This window comes from Rissa tridactyla, chromosome 6 (assembly GCF_028500815.1).
Source record: "Rissa tridactyla isolate bRisTri1 chromosome 6, bRisTri1.patW.cur.20221130, whole genome shotgun sequence".
NCBI classification, from domain to species: Eukaryota; Metazoa; Chordata; class Aves; order Charadriiformes; family Laridae; genus Rissa; species Rissa tridactyla.
Genome location: NC_071471.1, coordinates 29,933,560 through 29,961,488, shown reverse-complemented (window position 1 = coordinate 29,961,488; position 27,929 = coordinate 29,933,560). Strand labels below are relative to the sequence as shown.

The 27,929-nt window shown below is 55.1% G+C and overlaps 1 protein-coding gene across 6 annotated transcripts; it reads left to right on the top strand.

Moving 5' to 3' along the window:
• Positions 1–6: 6 nt before the first annotated feature.
• On the top strand, positions 7–27,776 carry RUBCN (rubicon autophagy regulator). Of its 6 annotated transcripts, XM_054205346.1 has the most exons (23): positions 7–61; positions 6,016–6,169; positions 8,577–8,660; positions 9,589–9,748; positions 9,926–10,032; positions 10,585–10,725; positions 10,943–11,099; positions 11,335–11,883; positions 12,423–12,467; positions 15,003–15,098; positions 15,255–15,370; positions 15,843–16,044; positions 16,415–16,516; positions 17,294–17,368; positions 20,099–20,159; positions 21,184–21,316; positions 21,666–21,811; positions 22,172–22,236; positions 22,806–23,044; positions 23,433–23,494; positions 23,694–23,847; positions 24,212–24,305; positions 25,186–27,776. In XM_054205346.1, exons 1-23 carry the CDS (start codon positions 24–26, stop codon positions 25,347–25,349), a joined length of 3,144 nt encoding a protein of 1,047 aa, XP_054061321.1. In that variant the 5' UTR covers positions 7–23; the 3' UTR covers positions 25,350–27,776. The 6 variants fall into 6 exon arrangements, with proteins under 6 accessions (XP_054061321.1, XP_054061317.1, XP_054061318.1 ...); XM_054205342.1 differs by lacking the exon at positions 12,423–12,467; XM_054205345.1 differs by lacking the exons at positions 7–61; positions 12,423–12,467 and adding an exon at positions 598–2,476.
• Positions 27,777–27,929: the final 153 nt, after the last annotated feature.

Genomic DNA, 27,929 nt, shown 5'->3' with positions numbered 1-27,929 from the left:
GCGGGGCCGCGCGCGCGCCCGGGATGGAGGTCGGGCCGCGCGAGGGGCGCGCGGAGAGCAGGTGGGGCCGCGCGTGGGGGGCGCGGCGCGGCGTGACGCGGCGGGGTGCGTGGGAGGCCTGGCACGCGCGGGGGGGCGGTGGTGCGGGGCGGGGGTGGGGGTGGGTGTACCGGGGGGAAACGCGGCCTGCGTGGGCACGCGTGGGAGGCATGGCGTGGGGGGGGTGTGGTGGGCAGGGCACGCGTGTATGTGTGCCCGTGCCGGGGGCGTGGGGGAGCGTGTTGTGCTGGCAGCGTGGGGGGGGGGGCGGGGGCGAGGCACGCGTGGGGGCAGGGTCGTGTGTGTGCGCGGGGGAGGGGGGGTGTGGTGCACGCGTGGGGGCGCGCGTGCAAATTATCCGTGCCACGGGGTGCGCGTGCAAGAACACGGGTGGCAGCGGTGCTGGGGCGCGCTTGGCGCCGGGGGATGCGCGGGGAGGGGCGGGGGTCTCCGCGATGCCTCCGGCGAGCTCGTTTCCCGCGTGGGCGTGCGGGGGTGCACACGCAGCACCAGGGCACAGATGCGGAGGGCGGGTAACCCGGGGGCGATCTGGGAGGAAGCACACGTCCCCCACCACCCCGTGCCGGGTGGCGACCGGCGCTTGCGGAGCGCGGGGGTCGGGTCCCCCGTGGGGGCGAGCTGGGCTGTTAGAGCGGCGTGGGGCCGGTCTTTGCGTGTCTGTGGCCATTTGCTTCGGGCTTCGGTGGTGACCTGGTGCTGGGGGTGGGTGCGGAACGAGAACGGGAGGATCTCGATCTGGGAGGGAGACGCGACCCTTACCCGGGGGGCTCTGCCACCGCTCCCTGCGCGCTGCCGATGTCGTCCGGGCAAGTGCCACTGGTGCTTCTAAAGCCACAGCCCAGGTCTGGGCCACCATCGGTTTCACAGGGGCCGAGCTGTTCTCCCCCTGTAGCTTCGTGCTTCAGAGCCAGCAGCCTCAGAAAGGAGACGGGAATTGTCTCCATCCGTTTCTTTTTCTTTCCAGAAGGATCTTTGTGCATTTTCTTGTCTTTGCAAGTGCCAGTCCTGTGCTACTGTCGATGTGACTAATAGGGCTGATGTGGTGCCACCCCCGGGGATGAGGGGGGACTCGTCCCCTGCAGTGCTGGCACGCGAGGGGGGTCCTGTTTGTCGTCCTGGCCCCCGGTGGTGCACTGGGGAGGACCCTGGCACAGGCCCTGCACCCCCTCCTTGTCCTTTGTGCAAACGGTTTAGCGTTTTAATTCCCGAGGAGGTGCCGTGTCACTATAGAGCGTGGCCATGACTGATGGCAATAGGGTGGAGGTCACCAGATCCATCTTCTTGTGGATCATGGGAAACGCAGAAGATAAAGTGATTCTGCTGAAGTCCGCCCTTCTGGGGGCGCAGGAGAGGAAAATGAGGGTCTTGTGCTGGGTGTTGCTGCCTCTCCTCCTGAGGAGCAGCTCTGGAATGTGTCAGGGAGCATGGGATGTCATGCCGATGGCCATCAAGGCTCAGTTGGGGAGGTTGGTGCTCTCCTTCTGCTCTCGGTGCCTCGGAGCAGTGGGCGCGTGGTCTGGAGGATGCAGCAGTGCCAGGGGGAGCCAGGCGGGATAGGAAAGAGCTGCCACCTTCATCTCCATCACCAGCAAGGCCCCTGGGGACAGCAAGACCAGAGGAGAGGGTTCCTAAGGGGGACCTGTTCTGGGAGCCGTGGAGGAAGGTGAGCGACTGGTCGCAGGGATGCAGGGGGGGTCTGCTCTGCTTGTCGCAGACAGGTCCTGGGCAGATCAGATCCTGGTGGACAGTATCCTGGGTCCACAGGTTGTGGTCATCTGCCTACGGGAGGCTTCTCCAGGATGAGCAGGTAAAACTATCCGCCATGCTGGGAGAAAGCTAAAAGAACACCTTTAATCCCTATTTTCTTCCCTTATCCCTTACCAGTGCAGAGCAGGAACGCTCCGGCAAGCAGCAGCTCTGGGCTGTGTTTGCCGGGGGAGCCCTTTGTGGATGTGCCTGCCCTTTTGTACCAGTGCCAGCTTTTGGTACCGGTACAAGCCACCCTGCAGTTGGGTTTCCCAGCCATCCTGCTCCGCTCTCCCTGCCCGGGTGCTTCAGGGATGACCCACCGGGCTGGCAGAGCCCTTCTGGCCTCCTCTGCCTCGCCAGCCACTCCCCACGGCTGCAGATGAATTGCATGAAGCCTGCCTTTCTTTTAATCCCTTTTCCCGGCAGTGCCGAGCCTGCCCGAGGAGCAGGTGGAGGGGGAGCCCAGGGAAGGGGCTGATGGTTGTCTCGGAGAGCCGGGAACAGCGAGGTGGGAGCAGGCTGTGCACAGCAGCCGTCAGGATCCGCAGGAGGAACCGACAGCTGGCACGGAAATGTCCTTGGAGATCTGGTGGAAGTCCCTGCACGACCTCGGCATCCTCAGCCCGACCTCTGTCATGTGCTGAGAAGGATCAAGAGACTCCTCCAGGTAGAGGACAGGGTTGGAGCAGCCATTGCTACATCTCTCCTGCAGAGCACGGGGAGACACACAGCAGATGTTGTTTGCAAGAAAGATGAGCTGCCTTTTTTTTTTTTAATACTAGCTACCTGTGTGATTCTGGTTTAGAAAGTAACTAAGGATTGGCTTTATTTTAAATGAAGAAGGTCACCTGAGTCAGCAGCATGGCTCCCTGCCTCTGCTGTGAGTCACCTTTGCTGACTTGGACCTAGAGAAGTTCCAGCTGGCACAGAGGGGCTGAGAAAGCCTTGAGCCAGCAAGCCATGTTTCCCTGTCGCCGTCAGCAGTGGTGGCGGCATTAAGCCGTTTCTGGCTCCAAGGCCGGATTCTGTCTTTTATCACTCCAGCGCAGAAGGTTCAGTTATATTTGGGGCAGTTCCTGGCGGTGGGTCGATGCTGCTGTCCCTGAGGATGGAATTTGTGGTGGTAAAGCAAGGAGACCCAGCGCCGAGTTTGGGGAGCTGGTGGTTAAAATTGGAGGCTGGATCAGAGGCCATCTTTAAGGAAGGAGAGGGGATAGGCTGAGGTCTCACCCGTGCTCCACCAGCGATAGCCCCTGCAAACACCCTCGGCCCTTCTGGCTGGGGAACCAGGCTCTGGTAAGGCAGGAGAGCAGAAGCACGTGTGGTTCTTGCAGGGGAATCTCTGTTCATGTACTGTGACCTCTCTGGGGCGTGTTGCTCACTTTGCCCTTCCTGTAAGTCAGGGTGTTTTCACGATATGATACGAGCTGGCCTTACCCCCGTGTCAGGCTGTCTTTAGCATGAGCAAAGGAGAATTTTCTTTCTTCAGGAAAAAACAAGCACATTTTCTTAGTATTGCTCCAAACACCTGCTGAAACGGGGAACTTGGTGGCAGCTGGGACTTCAGGCTTTCTCCATCCCTCCTGGCAGCCCAAGCTCAGGCTCCGTCAATGGGAGAGGAGCGAACCTTGCCACTGATTCAGGGTTAACCCACGCGTCTGGTCAAAGCCAAAACGTGGTTAGCTGCGCTCTCTCCATCTCCCTGCCACCTGCAGCCAGCTCTGTGGGTCTTCATTTCTCCAGCCTCGTGTCACTGTATGGTTTTCAGCATACACTGTGTTCCAGCCCAGAAACAGATGGGTTTTGGGTATCAGTAGGGTCTTGTGCATCCAATTTGTGAACTGCTTTGGGCCAACAAGTCCCATGAGATCCTTACTGTCTTACAGGGCCTTAATTCACTCTTGGTAGCTTCTGCATCACCTCTGCAAAGGTGCTTTCTTTGTGCTGCTCATTCCGTATGTGCTTCCGAGTTCAACGTTTTACCATTTTGAGGTTATTTTGTTCGAGGATTGCTTAACATTCGTTTCCCTGTGCTAGGAGGGCGCTGTGCTAGGAGGGCTCCAGTGGTTTCCCTGTGCTAGGAGGGCTCCAGTCTGTTGGATTCTGGTTTCCTACATCTGGGCAGATGCACAACTCCTTTAATGGGACGGGTCATTTGGAAAGGCACAGCTCTGTGTGTCCTACCCCCGCATCCTTGTGTACGTCGCCTGCTTTCTGTAGTGGGAAATAACACGGGGAGGGAGTTCCCCTGACTCACTGACTGGGAAGATCAACGGCGTGGCCGAACTTTCACTTGCGTTTCCCAACTCTGAGCGTTAGAAATATCTTGGGGAGGTGCTGGTGAAGTTTTGAGCTCAGTGGCCGCAGATGCTCTTTGACCAGGGACTGGCAATGCCGCTCTGAGCATCCATGGATGCCTGCAGCAGCTGCATTTGGGCATCCACGGACACCCAGAGTGGCGTCACCGGTCCCTTGTCAAAGAGCATCTGCATCCCTCAGGGAATGGGAAAAACACGTAACATCAGAAGAGCTGGATCAGTTTTCTGTGTCTCCCCGAGTCAGATGTCCTTCAGGAAGCTGACTTAGGTTTGTATCCGTGCTTTCTTCTTCCGTCTCTCCTGAGATAAAGCCCTGACCGTGCTTGTTAGTCTAAGTACATGATAAACATATACATACTTCCATATGCATTGCAGCTCTGGTTTGGAGCTCCTGTGCTGGCAGGGTGACAGGCTTTACTGGTGGGATGGGCTGGCTTCTGCGTGGTTTAAGCTTAGGTGGGCACTGAAAGTGGTGAGGGCTCCCTGGGAGACCTCGCGAAGGGAGCGGATGGGGAGCTTGCAGTAGAGCCAATATTTGATGATCTGCTTGTTCACCTGATCAGCTTGGCTACAGCAAACAAGTCTCAAAAAGAGAATATTGGTGAGAAAAGCTTGGTTTTAAATACCAGGATTATGTTACTTTTTAGTGTCCTTCTCTGTGCTGCAGAAGTGTGCAGCCTACACTTTCATCCACAAGGGATGAAAATGAGAGCAGTTTTAAATAATGTTATTTATTTTGAATTTATTTTCCCTTTTTTTGTTTTCCTTTTGCTTTGGAAATCCAATTTGGTTTTAGCCGTGGGAGGGATTAACAGCTGAAACTCTGTGGCTTGTTTCTTGCCAATTGAAAGGTTGGACTTTCATTCCAAGCTGTCACCTCGGGTGATTTTGTTACAAACCCTGCAGAGGCTTTTTTTTTTTTTTGGCATTTACACCCTCAAATATATCTTGCAACATTCCTGTTGCTTCTGAGAGAGTGGCTCCTATCCGAATACGTGTTTCTGATGGCTGCTGTTCCTCTGGCAACACTGTCAAGCGGCTTGAGCGGGGATCTGTCATCCAAAGCTTCCTTCCCCAAAGTTGCTTTTCATAAGCAAATGACGTTACCTCTTTGCACCGTCACTTCTGCTTTATGGTGGATAGTGGTGATTTCTTGCTGTATGCAGGGTAGCTGAGGGGGGTGATGTCGATGAGGAATGCTGTGCAAGCGCTAGAACACACCTGCAGTTTGCTAGTCCAGAACATGATGTAAGCTTTTGCAAGAAAGTCCACTTGCGCCTACAGCAGCTCAGGGGTCAGAGAGCAGGTACAGATGGAGGTGCAGATGAAGAGCTTCCAGCCTTGGAGTGGAGCACCTCTGCATCCTGACGGTGCTGGAGTGCTCGGTGTGGTGCACATTGCTCGGGGAGTGCCGCTCTCTGTAAACGCGGGTACAGCATGGCCAGTGGCTGCTAGATGTGATGGACATCATGCCGTTGCCTTACAGCTGCTGTACTCCTGACGGGCTGCTGCTCTGAACAGTCTCTGATAAAGCATGTGAGTGAAGCAAGGAAGAGGCTAGCTGGAAAGATGTCCTCCAGCTTTTTAGGCCCTTATTAAGCAAGTGGTATATTGTAAGAGCCACCAGTCTTTGTTTGGGCTGTCTCCTGAGACCACATTGGTGGTGGCTACCAACCATCACAAGAATCATTATGATATGGCCTCCTGTCCACAAACCATGGATGGGAGACCGCAGGGAGATGTGAAGTCCTTTAGCTCACCTTTGCTAGCTTCTGGGCCACCAAAGGTTTCAGCCTGACCAGAGTCTCCTTGGAGAGAGTGCAATACCTTGGTCCTGTTGTGAATCTCTTGCTGTATACCTGCTGCAATTTGCTGTGTTCCTCTGCAGGAAGGAGCATTGGAAGCTGCTAGGCAACCTGAAGACCACAGTGGAAGGTTTGGTGTCCACCAGCAACCCGAATGTCTGGTCCAAGTATGGCGGCTTGGAACGGCTCTGCAGAGACATGCACAGCATCCTCTACCACGGGCTCATCCACGACAAGGTGGGGCTCTGTCCTGCCAGCGCTGCTGTCTGTCTGTCGCAGCTTCGGTGCAGGTGGGACAGTCCTGTCTGCTGCAGCTCACTTCAGTGCTTGTAGCACGGGGTGGGTACAACACTGGTAGCAGTGTGGGAAATGGTCGAAGCAGGGACTGAGCTTTCCTGGCAAGCACTGTGGTTGTCAGAGGGACCTGAGTGCGTGTTTTTTCTCACTCATCCACCTTCAGCGTGGTTTTTCTAAGTACCTGTGCCCCCGGCGCTGAGGCCAGCCCTTCTCTCCTTTCTTCCTGCTGCAGCCAAGCGATAAAATTGCATTTGCAATGAGTCAGCCCCATATCATCTGCACTTGGACAACTCCCCAGCGAGGCCTGGCAAGAGAAACCTCACATCTTTACTGTTTCTGGTTAGTTGTGTTAATAACAGGAGCTGGCAGCCAAATCCGCGCTCTGCGTGAAAGGGATCTCTCTTTCCAGGCTCTCGTTGTGCCTTGCAGCTCACCCAGCCGTTCCCTCTTCCACGTCTGCCTGGAAGAATTTCTCTTTCCCACTTGTGTGCAGAGGCCTGAAGGTCTCCCTTTCAGCTTACAATTACCAGCACAATTAACTTACAGTGGGAAGCTGAAGCAAGTCTGCAGGGCATGCCTGAGGGCAGGCTTCCCATCGGCGCCTCTGCCAGCCAGAGCGAGATGCAGGGAAGCGAGCAATGCAGAGGAGCCCCGGGCAGCTTGCGAGGGCCAGCTGGGTCCAGGAGCAGGAAAACTGCACCTATGCAATGCTGCACCCGAGCTGATAAGCCTCCAGGAAGACCCAGGCTGGTAGGTTGTCCCAGGAGGGTGCTTTGCTCCCTGGATTTAAGTTTGCAACCAGCACTCGTTACCCTGCCGCTCTGTTCCCATTAGTCCCCAGTGGCATGGACCAGGGACCTTCTTTGGGAGATCTGTAGAGAGAGAAACTGCCTTTTACATGAGAGGAGTGCAGTGCTCCCTTCTGAGAGGCGTGCTATTAATAGGCTTCAGGAAGTGGGATTTAAATAATTTATACTTGTCTGTCTATTGGTAACACTTCATGCCAGATCTGCAAAGCAGGACAGCGCGTTGCCTTCCTCAATGCTTTTACTATAGGCGAAGGCAGCTCTTTTACATAGAAATGTCTCCCCTGCTTGGGCACGTGTTGACACCAATCAAGGTATAAGAGGTGCAAAGGAAAGCCTGTAATAATACAGCTTCCTAACAGCAGTTTTTAGTGTCTCCAGCAAAACACTTCCTTATACATAGTATTTTCTTATCAGTTTTTTTTCCTTACAACTGAGAATAAATAAAAAAAAAAAGTGAAAAAATCCATATGTACATGTTAAGAGAACTAGGGCAAGTGAGTGAATTTTATTTGTCCAGAAAACCCCAATTCAATCTAGAGGACTAAAATTGCAATGTTCATTCTCTAGTCTTTAAAAACCAAACCACCACCACCCCCCCACCAGACAATAAACCACAAAACAGAACCCATTCCTCTGACGCTTGTAAAAGAGGAAATAAAGATGGAAGAAAAAATAATCAGCCTTTTGGTGAAGAGAGACCTTTTGGGGCTGTGTTTACACCCGTTAGGGTGGTGAGGAAAACAGCAACTCTGCTGCAGTTCCTCTTTAACGGGAAGAATAACTAAGAACAAAATAACTTCTTGTCTGAATAAAGATGGGGGCAAAGAGCTGATAGAAACGCAGTGCCAAATTTCTTACCTGGGGTGCTCAGCCCTGCTGGTGTCCTCGGTGGTGTCTTGCATCAGAAGATGGCAGTGGTTGCTGGTTTTGCTGGAATGTGTTTCCATGTTGCTGTGGGTATCCCCTTCTCTGAGGGGCTGAGGTGCCTGGGCCCCCCTCAGCAGGAAGGGGAGCGATAACATGGAAACTTGGTCAACCTTGAACTTGGCAGACCTTCAAAGGACCAGGGATGTACATGTGACACTGCCCAGAGCGATTGGGAGGACTCGGGCACAGCTGAGACCCCAAACACGCTTTGCTGTAGGTGCAGCTGGCACCTGAGGTCCGTTCCCTAAGACCTCTCCTGTCTCCGTGGCATGATGGACTGGGATCTTACCTGGTGGAAGAAGAGAAACTTGGGGGATCTGTTGTCTGGTCACTTGTGGGCTGACTACAACTGAGAGGTCACTGTGGGAGGGGCAGGAGACAATTTACCTACGTCAAGCCAGTGCTTTTTGACTTGGTCCCTTGATCTACAAAACTGCATTATATGCTTGTGCTGTTTCTCCTCTGTAAAGCAGTGCTGCTCTTCCTCTATTTTCTGTGCCATTTTGCCAGGTTTAGGGGCTGTCCCCTTATGGTAGCAAGGGGCTAATGGGGGATGTTGTCATTTAACTGGGATTTGGGTGGTGGTATCTAACTGTGCCTGTCCCGGGTAGGTGTGCTGCAGACAGAAGGATTACTGGCAGTTTGTAAAGGACATTCGCTGGCTGAGTCCTGGCTCTGCTCATCATCTGGAGAAGGTGGGTTCTGGTGGGTTGGTTTTGTGTGCCCAGCGGGGAGGGGAGAGGGCAGCTGGGCTGTGAGCCTCGCCGGTGGGATGGCAGCACCTTGGCTGTTGGCCCGCCCTGGGTAAAGCGGCGCCATGGCTTGTGGCAGCTGAAGCAGCCGTGTGTTTGTGTACAAGCCATGTCCCAGGAACTTGGCGTGGCTTGGGCTGAGACAATCGGCTGCTTATTTCTCCCAGGCCAGTCTCCAGCTCAGCTCAGCTGGCTACAGCAGGCATCACCAAGGGAACCAGCACAAGCAGCGCTTGTGTGTGCGCAGGGGTGATTCATGCCCCCCTGCAAACCTCTGAAAGCCTGGGCTGTCCCATTTCTGGGTTGTGCCTTGACCATGCATTTGGTTCTCCTGTTCCCAGCTTCTGCTGACCACTGGCACACTGGGATGCTCTCGGCTGCCCCGTGCCGACGTCTGTGGCCCCCACCATGGACACAAGGGGTTGACCACTGGTGGTCCCTAATGTCCAGCCTGCTGCTGGAAGAATGCAGGGTGACTCCAGACCAGCTCTTCAAGTTGCAGCAGCTCAGGTGTTTAGCTTCCTCAGTTAGTGTGTCAGCAAGAACATGACCATCACCACCAGGGCTGGGTTGAATTTGGGAGCGTGGGGTCCTTCCAGGTCAGGGGCGAGGCACACAGGTGGGAGAACGTGCAGGAGAAATTCATAGTGCTGGTGGCTGTCAGAGGACTTTGGTCACTGGCTGACCTTTGAAGCATTGTTCCTCCCCTGTGCTTCTGCCTCCCTGGTGGCTGCGAGCTACTCGGATAGGTCCTCCTTCCCACTGACAGTGACCAGTACTGGAAAGCTGCCGTTATTGGGGTGGAAACCAAAGCTGTTTGGTGGAACAACCCCTTTGCATGCCTTAACCTGTGACTGGCGTCCCTTTCCAGTTCATCAGCCTGCAGGAGAGTGGCCAGCCTGACCCAGAGGGCCCAGGGGACCAGGCCATCGCCCAGCTGTGGCTGCAGCACAGCCTGCAGTGCCACTGCCTGTCGGCACAGCTGAGACCACTCCTGGGGAACCGGCAGTACATCAGGAAATTCTACGCAGGTAAGGAGAAACAGGCTTTTTCCTTCTTATTAGGAAAATGTGTAGCTGGTGACATTTCCAAGCCATGTGGGAGCGAGGGGGGGATGGCAGAAGAGGTGGTTTGCGTGTGAGCAATCGGCACTGTCAAACCACGTGGGTGAAAGGGACTCCCCCCGAGCATCAGTTTTCTTTCCCCAGACACTGCCTTCCTGCTCAGTGACGCCCACGTCACGGCCATGCTGCAGTGCCTGGAGGCTGTCGAGCAGAACAACCCCAGGCTTCTGGCTCAGATCGACACCTCCATGGTGAGTTGAGGTCCTGGCTTTTCCATCTGTCTCGCTCTCCTCAGGCGCCAGCTGGCTGCGGCTGCTTGTGTGAGGTCTCATTCCGGACACACGGAGCCCTTGGACAAGGGGCTGGACTTGGAAGTAGCAAAAGGAGCTGCAAGAGGGGAAGACAGTAGTGAACTGGTCCCTGTGCAAGCCTGGCAGGGGTCAGGCTGGGGGAGATGGTTGTGTGGAACTTGTAGTGGGGCACCCCGCTTCTGGCTGGCATTGAGGATTTGAATATGAGGACCCGAGGACTGGTTCCTTGTAAGAGGCACCTCTAAAGCCCTCTCCAATGGTCCCAAGCTTCAGGGCCAGCAAGCAGAGCTGCTTGGTCATGAGGGACACCCACCCTCAGAGGGTATGAGCAGCACCCCAGGACACCTGGGTGCCCACTCCTGCTGGTGATGCCAGTGACCCCTCATGCAGTCCAGTGCCATGTGCCCCTTCCCCAGAGGAGGGAACAGCGGCCGCTTTCTTTGTGCAAAGCAATTAATGAGGCTTCATTAAATGGGGACTGTGTTCTTTCAGCTGGCCGGCACGTCACTGCCGTCCCTGTGCGCGTCAGGTCCTTCTGCTGAGGCAAGAGAGATGTGTGACCGCAACACTGAAGGACAGGAGAGCCATCTGCCTGCGGCACTGGGCTGCCTGGATCGTTACACTGAGAGCCTGGTAATTTCCCAATAGGAGCTTGCCGTTTAGCTAAGAACAAAAAGCCCCTTCCCTTTTTCACCACGGCATTTTTCGCTCCTCATCCTCCTGCCCCCAGGGCTGCCACGTCCTTTGTTGACTGGTGACCAGGCGCTCACAGGTCAATTCTTTTCTGTTGCTGCTCCTTTGATATGTAGCCCCATAAATGCTGATTTATAATGGTGCCACCTCTCTTCAGCTTACCAGGAAGAGTGAGGGTCCACCTCCGGTGACCAAGAGTCAGAGCCTGACTGCCCTCTCTGGGTCCCTGTACATCCCCGCTGCAGGATGCACACAGCAGCACTGCTTTGGGTCCTTCTCCAGCTTCCACCATCCAGCCTCCTCTGGCCTCTCAGGTAACAGGTGTGGGCTGGGAAGCTCAGGATAGACCCAAAAAAGACTTTACCTTTTTTCTGCTCTTGGAGTCATTGCACTGGATGGGTGTGAGGAGATCTCTGCCCATGCTGGGAGAGTGATCCCTGGCCTTTGCCCATGATGGGTGGGCATGCCAGTGTGAAGCCACAAGCTTATTGCTGTAGGGTGGTCTGCTTGTGCCAGGGTGTGTGACATCCTGCTCCTGCCTCTGTCCAGACAGGAGACCAGCGAGCTCCTCTGTTAGCTCCAGCTCTAGCCAACCCCAGGAGCGCAGCCCATCCACCCGGTCCTCGTCCTTCAGCGATGGCAGGTCCCCTCTGGAGCAGCCTGGCTCTGCTACCTGCTTCCATGTCCCCTCACCCAAAGACCCCTTCTCTCCAGCCAGCGAGATGAGCTCCAGCACCACCAGCCAGAGCGAGGACACTTGGACGGGGAGTCAGGATGATCCGCAAAGCGATGCTAACGATGGGCCCGAGTATCTGGCCATTGGGAACTTGGGGCGCCGTGGCCGAGCATGCAGCAGCGCCAGCACCAACAGCACCAAAAGCAGCAGCTCCAAACTCTTCTCCTCCAGCAGCTCCCAGAAGCTGGACTCAGTCTCATCCACAGGGGAGCAGGGGGCGAGTGGAGGTGGAAGCAGGGGCCTGAGCCTGTTGCGCCGGTCCAGCTTCTCAGAGGGACAGTCATCAGCTCTGCAAGGCATCCTCAAGAAGAGCCATGTGCGCTCACACTCTGACACCAACGTGGCTTCGGGCAAGTTGCACGGTAATGGGATGAATTTTCTTGTGATGGCTTTGGGGTGTGGGAGTCACTGGTACCCGGGGGCTGATGCTGGTCACCCCTTTGACTCCATGGATCAGTTGGGAAGTTTGGTCTTTGCCCTTAGCTTTCCTGCTCCACAATGGAGTGATGGGCAGCTTGCATCCCAGAATGCCCTGGGGCAGTCTGTTATTGGTACGTCGGCTTTTACCGAAAACTTAGAAGATGGCAGCAATGCTGTGGCATTAGCCGTCCTGCTTCCCCACTGGCCTTGCCTGGCTGGGCCATGGCAGCGCACTGGGCTGGGGCTCATCCTACTGGTAGGATGTCATCCTTCTGGTAATCTGCTGGGTCCTCCTGTGCTCTTCAGTGGATGAATGCATGAGGGGGGTGCGGAGTGGGATGTGAGGGGACAACCAGTTTGAGGGAGTCCACCTGACCAGTGCTGCCTTCATGGTAAAGGTGGAGGTCCTTGCTGAGTAGTAACCAGTCTGTCTTTGTTTTCTCTCCCTTAACGCTGCCCTCTTCCTCCTCTGTCTGCCCAGGAGCCCTCAGGGATATCACCATTATAATAGAAGATCCAGTGGCAGGTTTGGGAGCCAGTATAACAGCCCTTCATTAGTGATCATTGCATCAAGTTCAGGATTTCCATCAACCCATTAGTGTCCATTTAGAAAACCAAGAAAATTTCTTTCTTCCCCGTGTCCCAGCTGGTGCTTTGAAGCATGGCCAGGTTTATGCATGCGACCTGACTGAAGATCCCAGCTTGGTTTTTGGGAGCAGTGGACCAGACCCAGAAGGGTGCCCAGCTCCCCTGCATGGCATTTGGGAGCACTGGCCACCAAAGTCCCGGAGCAGTGTCCCCTGCACTCCACACCACTGCCTCAGGAACCAGAAGAGGTTTCATCTCTCACCTAGTGAATAAGGGCTGGCAGCTAAGCAGGCATGGGCTGGAACATCTTATTTTTCCATTCATTTAGTAAATCTGTGGCACAGGGAGGTTTGATGTTGCCTGAGTTCAACTGTGTCCCAGCCAGCTTGCACCCACAGCCAGGACTCCTGGGTGCTCTTCTGGGCTTGGGGCAGGTTTCCCCCCAAGCAGAGGTGCTGGGGTGCTGCCATCTCTTTGCCCCACATGCAGAAAGAGTCAGCAGCTCAAAATTGGGCTGTTTTCTTTTCCATTTGTTGAACAGCAGCACTGGGTTTGTCGAGCTCACATCTGGGTGCTGAGGGCTCTGTGGCTGGGAAGGCTCCTTCCTGGAGGTGGTAGGCGTTCAGTCAAACATGTCCAGCTCTGTTCTGCTCCAGCAGAGGATGCAGAGCACTGCCTCGCTTTGTCCTTCAGCAGTAGGCTCTGTTGTAGGCTGGCATCCCCCAGGCTAGTGATCATGATGTATTAAGCAGAGTTGAGGTGGCTGCATGATACCCTGCCAGGCTACAACAATTATTCATGAAAGCCTCCCACCCAGGTGGGTCTTCTTTGTCACTCAGCCTGTGGGGTGGTGTCGCAGTTTTGGCCGGGTTGGCCAATGACAAGATGACAGATGCTCTCTGCCACCTGTTGCTCCAAGGAAAGGAAGAAGAGAGATAAAGAGAGTTATGAGTTTAGAAAAAAAATAAACTACTTAAATGAAATATAAATAATAAAATTTAAAGGGAAATAAAGAAATAGATACTATATATATATATAAAAATATATATAAAACCATATCAAGCTCCCCGGGAGACATCACTGGGAAAGTTCCAGACTGGACTCAGTGACAAATGGGAACTGGAACTCACCAGGATCAAAGGCAGACGAGCTGAGGGGTCCTCCTCAGATGTCAGTCATTGAAGAAAGAGAGCCACTGAAGAAACAAAGCCCTTGAAGAAGACTCACTGGAAGAGAGCCGAAGGAGAAGAGCTCACCCTTTAGTCCCTCAGCTTTCATACTGAGCATGGCGGATGGGATGGAGCACCCCATTGGTCAGTTTGGGTCACCTGACCTGTTTCCACCTCCCAACCAGGTCAGCTGACCCTGGTTGCCACAGCGACGAGTGTGAGGGAGGGCCCCTCCCTGAGGGGAGGGTTGGCTCCGCTCCACCCCACACCGCGCAGCTGGGTTGGTCCCAGGCCCCATCCTGGTGGATGCTACTTCATGATCCCAGCAGGGAGGGATGCTGCGGTTAGTGGGCTTGGGAACCTCCAGCCACATCAGGGTTATGGCACGAAGCTGGGAGCAAAGAGGAGTAGGAGGTAGCGAGGATGGCTCCAGCCACATCAGGGATATGGCACAAAGCTGGGAGCAAAGCGAAGTAGGAGGTGGAGAGGATGGGGTTGCCCTTCTCTTGTGCTCAGGGTGTCAGCCGGTGCCTGTCCAGTGTTCACACCTGTACGTTCCAGGCAGGGTGTTTTCAGTCTCCTTCAGCTGCTCCGGCTCCGGGTGCCGGGTGCTCCCCGGCACCATGACTCTCCATAGAGCACCAGCCGTTGTTGGTCTCCGGTCAGGCCCAGCTCCTGGCAGTCCCCGCTGGCTCAGCCCAGCAGGGAGTTGCACCATGGTGTGTGCGTGGGGCAGAGACCTGCCCACAGCCTGTGTAGGTCACCTTGAACACTGCAGCCCAGGCTCCAGGGTTGTGTGCCGGGAGCCCTGGCTTCTAGTTGGAGCAAGAGCATGTCCTTCAGATGCCTCCTTCTGCTGTTGTCCAGGCTGCTTTTCAGGGCTGGGAGCCCCACAGATCCCTTGGCTGCTCTGGTTTCTCCCTGTCTCCTGACTCTGCCCTGGGGATAACTCTTCCCTTGGAGGTGCTCCAGCAGGAAGAAGGGGCTGGCAGAGGCGCTTGCTGGAGCGTGTTGTGTCCTGCAGCTCTGCTAGTGGGTAACAAAAGGAAGGCTCATGACTCAACTACTCTGTGGCTTTCATGAGCTTCTCTCCTTTCCCCTTCTCCTCTCCTGCCTGAAATGCCCTTCTAGTTTTGTCCCCTTCTGGGCCCCTCAGCTGTGGCATGGAGGAGGAAGAAGTCCCTCCTTGCTTCCCATCCATTTGTGCCTGCCTGTGTGATGCTGAGCCCCTTTCATTTCACCCTGTGCAATGGCTCGGTGTCTCCAGGATACTGATGTGTGCCTGATGTCGTCTTCCCTTCCAGAGTCCCACGGGGATCCAGGTGGAGGGAGAGGGCCGGTCTCTGCTTCCACCCAGAGCAGTGAACTGAGCACACCCAGCTCCCTCTACATGGAGTATGGTGAGTACAGCCAGCCTCAGCAGGGATCTTGCTCCTGGTCAGGCTTCTCCATCGGCTGTGGCGGCCTCAGCTGGGATGAGGTTGGGCACTGGCAGGGCTCGTTAGCACGGGCATAGCAGGTCCGTCCCTCGTATGTTTTTTCCCTTGCTTTTCTAGACTCTGGACAGTACCTGAGCTCAGGGGAAGGGATGTTCAGAAGACCCTCAGAAGGGCAGTCCCTCATCAGCTACCTCTCTGAGCAGGACTTCGGCAGCTGTGCAGACCTGGAGAAGGTGAGGGAGGCAGCAGCAGCCTGTGTGCATTGGAGAACGTATCTTACTGCAGGTTCATGATACTTTCCTCCATGGGGAAGATAATCCCATAGCTGTGCACAGAATTTCAAGGTTGAGTTCCTCAGTAGTGTCTGGCAGCCAGCACCTGCCTATCCAGCATATACACAGCAGTTTTGCAACGTGTTAGGGCTCTTCAGGGACGTGTTCTGACTCCCCAGAGTGGATGTGTTGCACATCCTCTTCGTAGGATGCCCCTTGTGTTTTGTGAATATTCTGGTGCCCAAGAAAGTTTTAGTTTATAGGTCCTCATAGAAGAGGACCAGGTTTTGTGGGGTCAGTAGGGATTAAGGCCTTTCTACCACCCTTCATGAGTAATAAGCTCTTTCCTGTCACAGGTGGGGAACAAGGTTTTACCAAGTCTTCCTAGTTTCTCCGTGCTACAGCCTTGAATGCTTTTGCTCTTGCCTTGCAGGAGAATGCCCACTTCAGCATCTCAGAGTCCCTGATCGCTGCCATTGAGCTGATGAAATGCAACATGATGAGCCGGCAGCTGGAGGAGGAGGAGGAGGACAGCGACAAGGAGATCCAGGAGCTTAAACAAAAGATTCGCATTCGGCGCCAGCAGATCCGCACCAAGCACCTGTTCCCTACCTGCCAGGAGATGGGCTCAGACAGTGGGTGATGTGTTTTGGGCTCATCAGCTGGTGGGATGTGGGTTTTCTGTTTGTTACCTCTTCTTCTAGCATCCTGCCTTCCTGCCTGTTCATGGGAAACAATCATATTGCTAGCAAGGTGCTGCAGAGATCTGTGAAACTCTGCTGCTATTGAAGGCCATAACGGGACTGATACTGTATGTTGATAACGCTTGTGTGCTGCTGGCATTGAGTAATAGAATGTAATTTTATTTTGAACCCGTAGTGTTTTCCATCCTTGACCTCCATCCCTCCCTGCCCTGGCCGTGCCTGAATATCAGCTTCTGCCTTAGCTGTCAGTGACCCTTCAGACCACTTCCATTGATGGCTGGCTGTGTTGTATTTCTCCCAGGTCTTGTGGCGACAGACAGCGGGTCCCAGTTCAGCTCCCACGGCTCCATGCGGCTCTCTGACTCTGGCTCAGCAGAGGATGTGGAAGAGTATGAGATCCGAGGTAGGAGGGAACGGCTCTGTTGGTTCTTGCATAAAGACAAAGTTCTTCTTGATGTGGTTGTGTTGAGGTCAGTCCCGCTGAAGAAGAGCATGTCCCTCTGGCCTTCAGGATAGCTTTTCCAAAGCAAATGGCTGAATTCTGAGTATGAGCAGGGCAACCAGTTTCCCTCATGTGGTGGCATGACTTCAAAATCCTCTGTAAGCCTCTAGCATTCAGTGCCTCTGGCTGGTTGGTGGTTTCCATGTCATTGCCTGCTCCACATAGCAGCTGTGACAGCTAGAGAGATGTGGGAGAGCTGCCATCCTGCTCTCCTCCCCAGGCAGAAGGAGCCGTAGCTCTGACCACTTCTCTCTTGGGTGGCAGTGGTGGGCACTGGTCACATCCTGACCTGTAATACCTGTAGTCTCTTCTCCTGGCAGCTTGGGTGGCTGAGCCTATTGCCCACAGGAGACCTCTCTGGATCCCTGGGTGTCCCTTTCCTTCAGAGCTGTGATCATCCTCCGAGGTGGATGACTTACTTTTTGGCAGTACCTCCAGCTCACTGACTTTAAAAAGAAGGTGGAGCAGTCCAGTCTCCAGCTATAAGCTTCTCGTCTCTGAACTGTTGACAGCAAAGTTTTCCTTTCAGTCCCTGAGGGCTAGATTTTGGGCTCAGTTTGGAAGCCCACAGAGGGGTGTGTGAATTCTTGTGCGAGTGCTGCTCTTGTATTATGCCCTTTCTCTTTGACCTGGCCGAAGCACTGAAGTCAACTGTTTTGTCATCACCGTGTTATACAGATGGTAACGATGGATCTAACCTGATTCAAATGTCCAAGAACGGCCTCTCAGTGTCAATGGCTTCCTTGTTCTCAGGTAGTACCCCGCAGTGCTCCCCTGCGGCATGCGTGCCTGTGTGTGCAAGGTGTGTGCGTGTGTGTGTGCACATGCACACTTCACAGAAATCCGCCTGATTTGGGAACTGTGAACAGTATCATCCAGACATAATCAAGAAAAGCCGTGGCAGGATGACATGGCAGGATGGAGCAGAGAGGAGGCAGGGGAGCTCTGCCGTGGGCTCCCTCCCCCAGGGCATTTTGCTGTGCAGTATTTTGGATATACCAAACATGCCTGCTGTGGGGAAGACCTGTCTTGCCTGGGGTAGGGCTCGGCAGAGCAATGGCACAGCTTTGTAGCTCTGCAGCTGCTGAAGGCTGAGCCTGCGCTGGATGAGAGCTGAGTCCTCTAGAGTGTGGAACCAGGTCTCTGTCCCAGGTGCCTTGGGGAGTTTATCCTGCTTGACTCGGCAGAGCTGGCGTGCCACAGCTCTGCTCTGAACCACAGCCAACCCTTCCCATCCTGCCCAGACTTGACTTGGAGAAGAATCCTTCCACAAAGGAGCCTGGAGGGAAAAGTAGTGAGAGCAGGCAGGGCACAGGCAGTTTGTTCACAGTGGAGGCCCTGGGCACCGGCATCACGGGCAGCCAGATCTTGCTTAGTGTTTTTATTGTTTATGGTACTACCAGATAATCCTTCCGGTCTCCTGGCCACATTTAAATAACCTTCATGTGCTCCCTGTTTGCTTTAGCAAGGGAAGAGCCTACGTGGGCTGCTGCTGATCTCTCCTGTCAGGTGTTTGGTGCCAGCATATTGCTCCTGCCAGAGATGCTGGTGCTCAGAGCTTCCCTGTCAGCACACACGTGTCCTGTCCTTACCACCCAAGGGTTTAATCAAGGGGGGCTCATCCTGGCCTGAAGCTGGCATGCAGGGGGTAGAGTGATGTCCTTAGGTTTGGGGGCTGTTCACGAGCCTCTGGGGGACTGCCCACCTGGTGAAAGCATTGTCAGCAGACGTGTTTTGGGCAGCTGACTGGAGACTTTTGGGAACTGTCTGCAGTTAAGGTTGGGAAGTGAGCGGTGGCCGGACCCCAGTGCTAGCCCCCTCAGGAGCCTGGGGTCAGATTTGGATCCCTCTGCCAATCCTAAGATGATGCCAGTGCCTGAGCTTGCCAGCTCTGCCTCCCTGTAACACTTGGCCCACGCTGTGCTGCGTGTGTCCCACTGTTTACTGATGTTCGTCATAGTCTATGACCACGTGGTACCTTCCTGTACAGAGCCGAAGGCACCAGAGCATGGCAGGTATGTTTGGCCAGTGCCCCGCGTGGTCGAGAGGCTATATTTGCCTGAATTCCCTGTTTTCTGCAGTTAGAAGTCTGTTCACGTGATGTAAATATGTGGATTCCTTAGCATTAGGATGCTTTCCTCTGCCTGTTTCTAGCAATGGATGTCAAACAAGGAGGTCAAGCATCCATGCTGAATTCCCCTACTGTGAGCCTGTAAATATATGGGCAGGACTGGGACTTGTTCCTTTTGCTGCCAGGGCTGCCCCGCTCTTCCTAGGGGAGCCAGTGGCTTGGGGGGTGGCACTCTTCGCTCAGGCGGGCTGCGATTCACTGGCCTCAGTGTGTGGTTGGTGCCTGGCTGGTGTCAGATGGGCTCTGTGCGGGTCCCCATAGCTGACCTGCTCAGGGCGGAGGGGCAGGGACCCTGAGCTGTGCCTCCCCTGGCCAGGCACTGGGCCACTGGCTCAGGGGAGCTGCAAGCCTGTTTTTGGGGACAGTGTGGTCACTGCAGACCCTGTTCCTAGAGCTCCCCAGAGGTACAAAAAAGCAGTCATGCTGGGCTGAAGGTTGTGGCATTGGCCTCTTCTGTCTTGACCTTTAATACTTTCCCCTCCCGTGCCCGCCTTCCTGTTTCTGACAGTCTGTAATGAAGCAGGGTTGCTGCCTGTTTCTGCCTACCTTGTGCCGCTGGAAGAGTCTCCTGTCTCGGGGTCCTTCCACTGGTCAGATGAATTCACTGTTAGTGTTCAGCAGAGAAACCTGTTGGAGTGAAAGAAAGAGATGACTGATGAAGGTACCACTGAGTTCTGCCTGGTACCTGAAGCTGGCACCAAGGAGGGATGTGGGGCAGCCCAGGGCTGTTGGGGAGATGATAGAGGGGTGGAAGGAGCAGGATCCCAATGCCCTGCACCTTATCTTGGACCCCTTCCTCCTCAGGAGATGGGTCTGTGGCCTCTGCAGAGGGCTGGCCCCTGTGGCTGCTGGCCCATTCTCTGCATGGACGCTGATGTGTCTTTGGAGCGCTGGGCTTAGGCTGCCAGCCCTGGCTGCGCAGTCACTGATAAGCTGTGGCATGGCCACAGCCTGATCATACAGGTTGTGGTCAAGTAGAGAAAAGGGCTCTGCATCTCATTGCTAATCCCCTGCAGCATCAATACTCTGTGTAGAAAGCTACTAAACCTTCTTGCTAACCTTGTTGTCCTGCCCTCTTAGCTCCTGTGTGCATACTATTTCAGGCCACGTCACTGCAAGGACTTGGTGTGTGACCTGTGCCAGCAGCCACTTGTCTTCCCCAAACCCCAGGCTCACTGTTCTCACAGCATCCCACCGTGTCCTTCCCTTGTAAAGTGCCACTGGTAGAGGTTGATGCTGTAGTTCACGTGCTTTTGAACAGCTTGATGAGTTTTACAGTGATGCTTTGGTTTGAAATGAGTGTATCCCCCTGCCCTGCCCCATCTGCTCCACCTTGTCTGTTTGTGATACAGATGCAGACATCAAGAGGAACCCAGACTCCGGCAGGAAGTCCTTTCTCTCCTCAGAGTCCATGTACGTCTTCGACTCATGGCGAGACATCTTGGTACCAAGTTCCCGTTCCTGCCCAACTCTGCTCTTCCATGTGCATCAGCTGCTGTTTTGCATGGGAGTGGACATCCCTCCATCCATCCATCCGTCCATCCATCCCTCCCTCCCTCCATCCCTTTCTTAGCAGTGGGGCACTGGTAACTAGTCTTAAATTTGGGAAGCAGCACCTGAGTTGAACAGAATATTCACATGAGGTAGATATGATGTGGACTGGGGTCAGGAGAGATGCCCATACCTCCTAGTAGGTAAGAGGCTGTGGAGAGGATCTGGCATGACCTGGAGCATCTGGACTGGCTACTGGCTTGCTGCTGGCTCTGAGCCTCCTCTACCTCCCTGCTTTCAGCCGGGACAGCCTGTTAGACTACGTGCCACCTTCTCTCCAACCCTTGCTGCTGTGCTGTGGCCCAGATGTGGAACCACTGGCACACAGCGATGCACAGGCTGTCTGTGCAGTGCAGCAGCAGTTTAAATGCAAAGCGCTTGGTCCTGCCCCAGGCTGGAGAGGTGGGGGCTGTCGGGAGGTGAATCACAACCTGTTTTAAGCACAGCCGCTGTGTTAATGCTCTGAAAGCAAAATCCATATGGGATGCAGGGACCCCTCTGCTCGTTAGGTGAGGTACAAAGCTGTGTCTCTGCTTGGCAGCTTCTTGGGTAGGTTCGTACTGGGAGGGTGATTGCTTCTGGCTCGTACAGACGCTGGCTCTCACTTTGCAGCTTCCCCTGCAAACAGGCACAGGTTTCATTAGGTAAGATATGTTTTGCTTGCCTTTCTATACAGTTGTTGTTGGGCCATTAGCCAGCTTTGCTTGGGGGCAGCTGCAAAGACAGAAGTCAGTCACTTACATCAATTGTAAGCCTGTATAGCAGTGCAGAAATAAGTTACCAGGGTTGAAGGGAGCATCTTTGGCTTGAGCTGGGACTGGCATCAAGGGTTGTGAAGAGGGCGCAGCTGTGATACCCGATACTAACCCCTTCCTTTGCTGTCTAGATCCCACTCCTTCCTCAATTCCAACTCGGCGGAGGCTGTGGCCATGGGCTTACTGAAGCAGTTTGAGGGTATGCAGCTCCCAGCTGCCTCTGAATTGGAGTGGCTGGTTCCTGAGCACGACGCCCCGCAAAAGGTAGGAGTTTGAGTGTCCGGTCATCGATTGCATTTGATCACTCTTCCCTGAACCCCTGGCTTCAGCCCAGTATCCAGGGGCTTTGCTAGTCACAGTGATCCCTTTGTGGAGCTGGAGGAGGGGTTTTGTCTGGGAGATGGGTGCAGCTAAGAGGGGCTCTACCACTGGACCTTCCTACAGCAGAGTGCCCGGATCCCTGGGGACATCTCTTCTCCAGCCCCCTGGCGCAGCAGCTTGGTGCCTGGCAGTTTTCCAGAGGGCTGCAGCTGCAGGTGTCTGGAAAGCCAACCAGGTGCATTGCCTTTGCAGTACCAGGTAGGGATCTGACCCTCTTGCCTGCCTCTCACAGCTCCTGCCCATCCCTGACTCTCTGCCCATCTCTCCCGATGACGGAGAACATGCCGACATCTACAAGCTGAGGATTCGGGTGCGCGGAAACCTGGAGTGGGCCCCACCACGACCACAGATCATCTTCAATGTTCACCCAGCCCCAACGTAAGGACCCACGCGACCAGGGGCTCTCTGGGGACCTGCCCTTTCCAACGCTTTTCCATCAACACCAAGGTTGATAATCCTCTCCTTCCCGCTTGGCTGCCAGGGCTTCCCTGCCCTGAGCCTGGTAAATCCACAGTGGTCACCACCAGCAGCTGGTGCTGTGAGATAGAGCCAGTGTCTGCGGTTGGTGCCTTTGGTGTGCACCAGGGCACAGCAGGGCTTTTCCCCTTGGCTTTGTTGTCCACACTTACATGGCACAGCATGTGGCCATCTCTGACATCCAGCCCTGTGCCGGTGCCCATCCTCTGGTGCCAGGTGCCATCAGACCTGGACTCACATGAGTCATCTGTCTCTGGGCAGGAGGAAGGTGGCCGTGGCCAAGCAGAATTACCGGTGTGCGGGCTGCGGCATCCGGACTGATCCTGGTGAGTGCTGGGACCCTGACCCGTAGCTTGAGAGCAGGGGAGAACCTGTGAACATGTGGGAAGACACAGGGTGGGTGGGTGGTGCCAGAGCTCAGCACAAGGTCACTGGGGAAATGGTACGCTGCCTTTGCCAGCTCTGTCTGCACATTGGTGGCCACCATCCACAGAGGAACCTCCTTCTCCAGAAGGTCACAGGGCTGGTGGAGGCAAAGAGCAGTCCTTTGGAGCACATTTCAGATGTCGCCTCTTCTAAGGCAGTCATCTGTTGCGGTCCTAAAGCTCCTGGCAGATTCTGCTGCGGGTACAGCTGCAGAGCTCTTTGATGAGCCATCTTTCCTGAACGTGTAGGTAGATGGTGACTGCATGAGACTGGACTGTGGTCCCAAAGGCTTTTGCAGTTTGCAGGGGTGCTTACAGACCACAGTGTTGAGCGCTTTGGGGCTGGAGGAGGTACCAGCAAGGCAGACTGCTTTGCTTATTGGAAATGCTGAGCAACGTTGGGAGTCCATTAAGTGGTTGGGCAGGGCCCATGCCTTGGCTGACCTCCATGCCTGCCTTGGTGTGGCCAGATTACATCAAGCGGCTGCGGTACTGCGAATACCTGGGGAAGTATTTCTGCCAGTGCTGCCACGAGAACGCCCAGACGGTCATCCCCAGCCGCATCCTGCGCAAGTGGGACTTCAGCAAATACTACGTGAGCAACTTCTCCAAAGACCTGCTGAGCAAGATCTGGAGTGACCCGCTCTTCAACGTGCAGGATATCAATCCTGCCCTGTACCGGAAAGTGAAGTCTCTCAACCAAGTGTGGGTAAGACCCTTTCCACGCCTTCCTGAGTGGGGATTGGGTGACAATTGTAAACCGTATTCCAGGGAAGCTATGGAGGAGTGGATATTTCAGTTTTTGAGGCTTAAAACCCCAGCACTGCAGGGTTTCCGTTCACGTCTTGCTCTTTGTACAGTAATGTAGGAATTTCAAAAGGATTTTCTGCCTGGCGTCCAGCTGGGCTTCAGTTATCTCCTGGAGCACATGACAACGGTTGTGCTCACTTTGCCGTGCATGCTGTAAACACTCTGGGGGCACACGAGCAGCAGCCGAGGAGCTACAATCAGTTCACCTGTGCAGGAAACAGGGCAGACATGCTTGGCCAAGGACCGTACTCTGTTTACTAATTCTCGTGTCCCCGCTTCCTCTCCAGCTGCTGCGAATCCAGCTTTTCCACATGAAGAACATGTTTAAGACGTGTCGGCTAGCTAAAGAGTGAGTCCTGCGCTGTGAGGTGAAGCTGTTCTCCTGTCCTGGATGTGTCCTGTGGCAATTTGCACTGGGGATCTGTGCAGCCTGTGCAATGAGTAACAGGGGGAGAGGGGACTGGAGGGGGAGAGAGAGCAGAGGCAGTGGAGAGAGGGGGCTTAGTGGAGTTGCTTTGCTCTGAGCTCTGGTTTCTCTGTCCTTGCAGCCTCCTAGACTCCTTTGATGCGGTGCCTGGCCACTTGACGGAGGATTTGCACCTCTACTCGCTAAGCGACCTCAGTGCCACAAAGAAAGGGGACCTGATGCCTCGCCTGACAGAACTCCTGAAGGCAGGCAGCCTGCACATTGAGAAATGCATGGTAAGGCCTCCTCGCCTGCCTCCTGTGCGGCTGCACACCCTCGGGAGCAGCCTTGGGAGCAGGCTTTGCTGCAAAGATAACCAATGGGCAGGCCTTTGATGTGCAGGGCAGCCACCAAATTAACTGATTCAATGCTAACTGCTCCTGCCTGCTCCACAGAGCTCCTACCCAGCACATATAGGATGTTTGTTGCTCCATTTTGGTTCTCCCCCGCCCCTGACACATGTTGATTCTGCTTTGCTGTGCTCCATGTTGGGGAAGAACTGTCCCACATGGTTAGAGCAGGGCACCATGTCCGGCTGTCCTGCTTGCTAGGGAGGTGAGGAGCATTTAGCTGCTTTATGCTCACCTTTTCTCCTTCCAGCTGTGCCAAGCCAAAGGCTTCATCTGCGAGTTCTGCCAGAATGAGGGTGACATCATCTTCCCCTTTGAGCTCAACAAGTGCAGGACCTGTGAAGGTGAGATGCTGGGGAGAAACAGGGAGGGGACAGACTCTGGGTCCACCAAGGTCTGCCTTCAGCTTGAGCGACCTTTTGTGCTAGCGAGAGGTACAAACCCCGAGTGAGCCAGACCAGAGTGCCTCTGTGCCTGCAGAGACACGGTATCCCACCAGCAGATCAGCATTATAACCGTGTTTGGCCAGAGCTGCTGGCACGGTGGAGCGTGTAGGTCCCTTCCTGACCACGCTATGTGCTGTCTGCCGCTGCAGCAGCAGGCAGTTGGGTTGTGACTGCAGCAAGCGGGTGTCTGGGAGCCCTGGCTTCCCTTCTGCTGTGGTTATGGGACAGGCTGCAGCCTGCATGCAGCTCCCTTGCCCCTCCTTGGATGGCCAGAGCTGACTTTGTAGAGCAGAGAGAGCCTGAAGGCTTTGTCTCCATGACCTTCCTGCCTGCCAGAAATCCCTGGGCCCCTTCAGGACTCGTCTTCAATAACGCTCGGTACTAATGGGCAAACAGAGGTTGTTCCTGCAGCTTGGGACCCCCTGAACTGGCTTGAAATGGCTCCTGACAACATGCAAGCCTTGATTTGGCAGACGCAGTGTCAGAGAAAACTTGGGGCAAAGTCACTGTTTCCTTGGAGAATCAGGAAAGTTGGGGGTGGGATCTTCTGCAGAGCCAGAAGCCTCCTGCCTGTGCTCCCAAAAGCTTTGCAAGTTGGTGCAGTGACCCTGCATGACTTCTTGCTGCTTCCAGCACGGTGCTGGACCCCCACTTCTGGTGCTTGTTCTGCCCCAGCTTTGGTTTGAAATGTCTTCCTGGACAAGGCTGGAGCATTGCTCCCCAGGGTGCAGAGCATCTGGCAGTTCCTGCCAGCTCTCAGCCGTGCTCTCCCCCACAGATTGCAAAGCCTGCTACCACAAATCCTGCTTCAAATCCACAAACTGTCCCCGCTGCGAGCGGCTTCAAGCCCGGAGAGAGCTGCTGGCCAAACAGAGCATGGAGTCCTACGTCTCGGATTACGAAGATGAGCTGGAGCAGCCAGAGGCGGTGGCAGCCACATGAGCACGTTGCAGCAGTGGAGCAGATCGTGGGGTTATTTATGTGTGTGGCCTTCATCACCAGAGACTGAGCTACATGGACTGCAGATGAGGAGGACCATCAGGAGCCCTGGAGCGCTGTCTTGAAGGGATATATTTTCCCCCATGCAGGAGTGCTGGGCTGGGGAAGGGGCATCTTCCATCAGGCGGGTCTGCTTCAGGTACTGCTCGCGCTTCCTGATGCCTTTGATCCCGCCTGTCCTGCAGGCAGAACAGGGGCCTTTTCCAAGCAGTTGCTCATGCCAGACCAGGCAGGGCTGAGCTGCTAGTCCTTGTGCCCTCCTCGCCGGCAGAGTCCTCCAGAGGGTCGGCATTTTCTGCTCATCACCTGGATACTAGGAAGCTCTGGCCACATCTGCTCCTTGGAGGCAGAAAATCAGGTCTCTGAGTCCTCCGATCCCCTGTCCTGCTGCTGGAGGTTGTGTGCAAGGGAGGGTGGGCATTTGGGGTTGATTGTACATTTAACAGCTCCCTTTCTCAAATCTGGCTTGGGACACTGCCGGAGAGCAGTTTCTCTCGCTCCAGGATCAGAGCAGAGGAGGTGGCAGTGTGCCTGTCCGTGCCATCTGTGCTGAGCTGCTTTTCCCTGCCTTCCACCGTCCACCTGTGCTGCTGAGGGGCTTTTCCCCTGGAGCAGCTGCACAAGGGGACCAGTGGTGCCAGGCTTTCAGCAGAGGCAGATCCCTATGGCCGGAGGATGTAGTAAGCAAGGCTTCCAACGCTGCTTCCTCCTCATGCTGTCGGTCTGTCCTCCTGGGGGGTGTTCTCCTCTAAGGGTGACATGGGACCTCACTGGTGGCACCAGGACCTGCCTTGCGTGCAGCTGCCTTCTGCCCGAGACCTGGCAGGATGTGGCTGAAGGCTCAGAGCCTCCAGCCACATCCCCTGAGCCTCTGTCTCGGTGTGTCATTTTAGGTTGTTTTTTTGTTTTTTAATCTGCTGGATTTAGTTTTATTTTTTTTAATGTGATCATTTGTATTTTTAACTGTGTCCCGCTCCCCCCCACCAGGAGGTGCTACTTGAAATGCCTCTTTAGGACACATGTTATCTGCTTGGGACTCACCGGTATAAAACCTCCAGGACTGTCCTGCTCCTGGTTCCTCACCCCTGGATGGGGCTGGTGTTTGCCAGATGTCTCCTGTCCCAGCAGATCTCCTACTCCCCTTGGGAGAGGCGTCCCTGAGCCAGGCAAAGCCTCAAGGCTTCCCGACTGCGACACAGCGGGGCGGCCAGGCAGCCTGCTTGCAATGGGGGTTGCATGGGGGAGAGGGGTTTGGCACTGGGGTGCTGCAAAGGGTCAGTCCCTTGGCAATGCAGAGCTGCCTGCCACAACTGATAGCTCCAGGGGGGTGCAAGGGGGTCCAAGATGAGCTCTGCTCTCTGGGGCTAGTTGTCAGTCGAGGAGGCGCCCCTGCATCGCAGAGGGATGCTTTAGCCCATGGCACAGGTGAGTGTCCAGCACCACCTGTCATGGGTGGGATGTGGGGTGTTTGGAAGGACGGTGTGGCCTGTGTATGTGCAAGAAGGGCGTTGAGGGACTGAGGAGCAATACACTGGCAGAAGGCATCTAGGGGCAACAGCTCTTGCAGCTCATGCCCTGGCTTGAGGCTGGGATGTGATCCTTCATGGGCTGTCCCTGCGAGGGTGGCAGGAGAGGCTGGGACCAGGAGAGGTGGCTGCTAGGCTTGGTCAGAGAGGGTGGCTGCAAGTCTCGCTGCATGGCAGTATCTCCCCCCTGCTCTGCAGCATCCTGACAGAGACAGGTCTAGCCTGGGAAGGGGCGGTTCAGCTCCCCACTCGCTCCCCCAGGGTTTTTCCCTCCTCCTGTCTTGCTTCTGCGTGTTTTCCCCAGGAGAGCAGCTGCTCTCCTCCTCGCTCTCTGTCTCTGCAAGCCCTGGGGCTGCCAGATGCTGGTCCAACTTGGTCTTTCCTGTCCCCAACCCCAAGCTGAGCCCTCTTGCTGCTGCCTGGAGCTGGCACCCCAGTCCCTTGAGCAGCACACCTCCATCGGCCCTGTTTTGTTTGAAGCACTTTAATGTCACGGGATGGCAGCTGAGGGGCTGCCCCCATCCCTTTCTAGAAGCACTGAGTACATTTAGAGAAGAGGGAAGGGATTTTGACTTATTTGTGGTTTCCACCCTCCGCCATAGACTTTGTCTGGAAGCAGCAGGACTTGCAAAGCTGGTGGAGGTCTCCAGGGCAGGTTGTGCCCAGCACTGACGCTGCTGCCCAGCACTGACTGCTAAAAGTAACACTGGAACTGGCCAAGGCAGTGAGCTCTTCGTAACAGAGAGCAAGGGGCTGCCCTGGCCATCAACTGGAGCCCTCCCCACGGGACTATGCACAGCGTAGCTATGAAAATGCCGTCCCTAATAAACTAAGTTAATAAGGAGCCTGGTTGTTTTTGTGGCATCATTTCAGGCAGGGTAATGGTGTGTACCCCCGCCTTGGGGATAGTGCTGCAGTGCCCATTTGCCCCTGGGGCAGGGATGAGTGGGATGCAGTAGCTGATGGCAGGGGACAGTGGAGGGGGGGACACAACTTG

Bases quoted from the DNA above. Each gene is read 5' to 3' on its own strand.
- RUBCN (XM_054205346.1), top strand. From the start codon at position 24: ATGGAGGTCGGGCCGCGCGAGGGGCGCGCGGAGAGCAG. The intron at 16,045-16,414 runs GTGGGTGATGTG...TATTTCTCCCAG, and splicing joins CCAGGAGATGGGCTCAGACA to GTCTTGTGGCGACAGACAGC. The intron at 22,237-22,805 runs GTGAGTGCTGGG...TGGTGTGGCCAG, and splicing joins CGGCATCCGGACTGATCCTG to ATTACATCAAGCGGCTGCGG.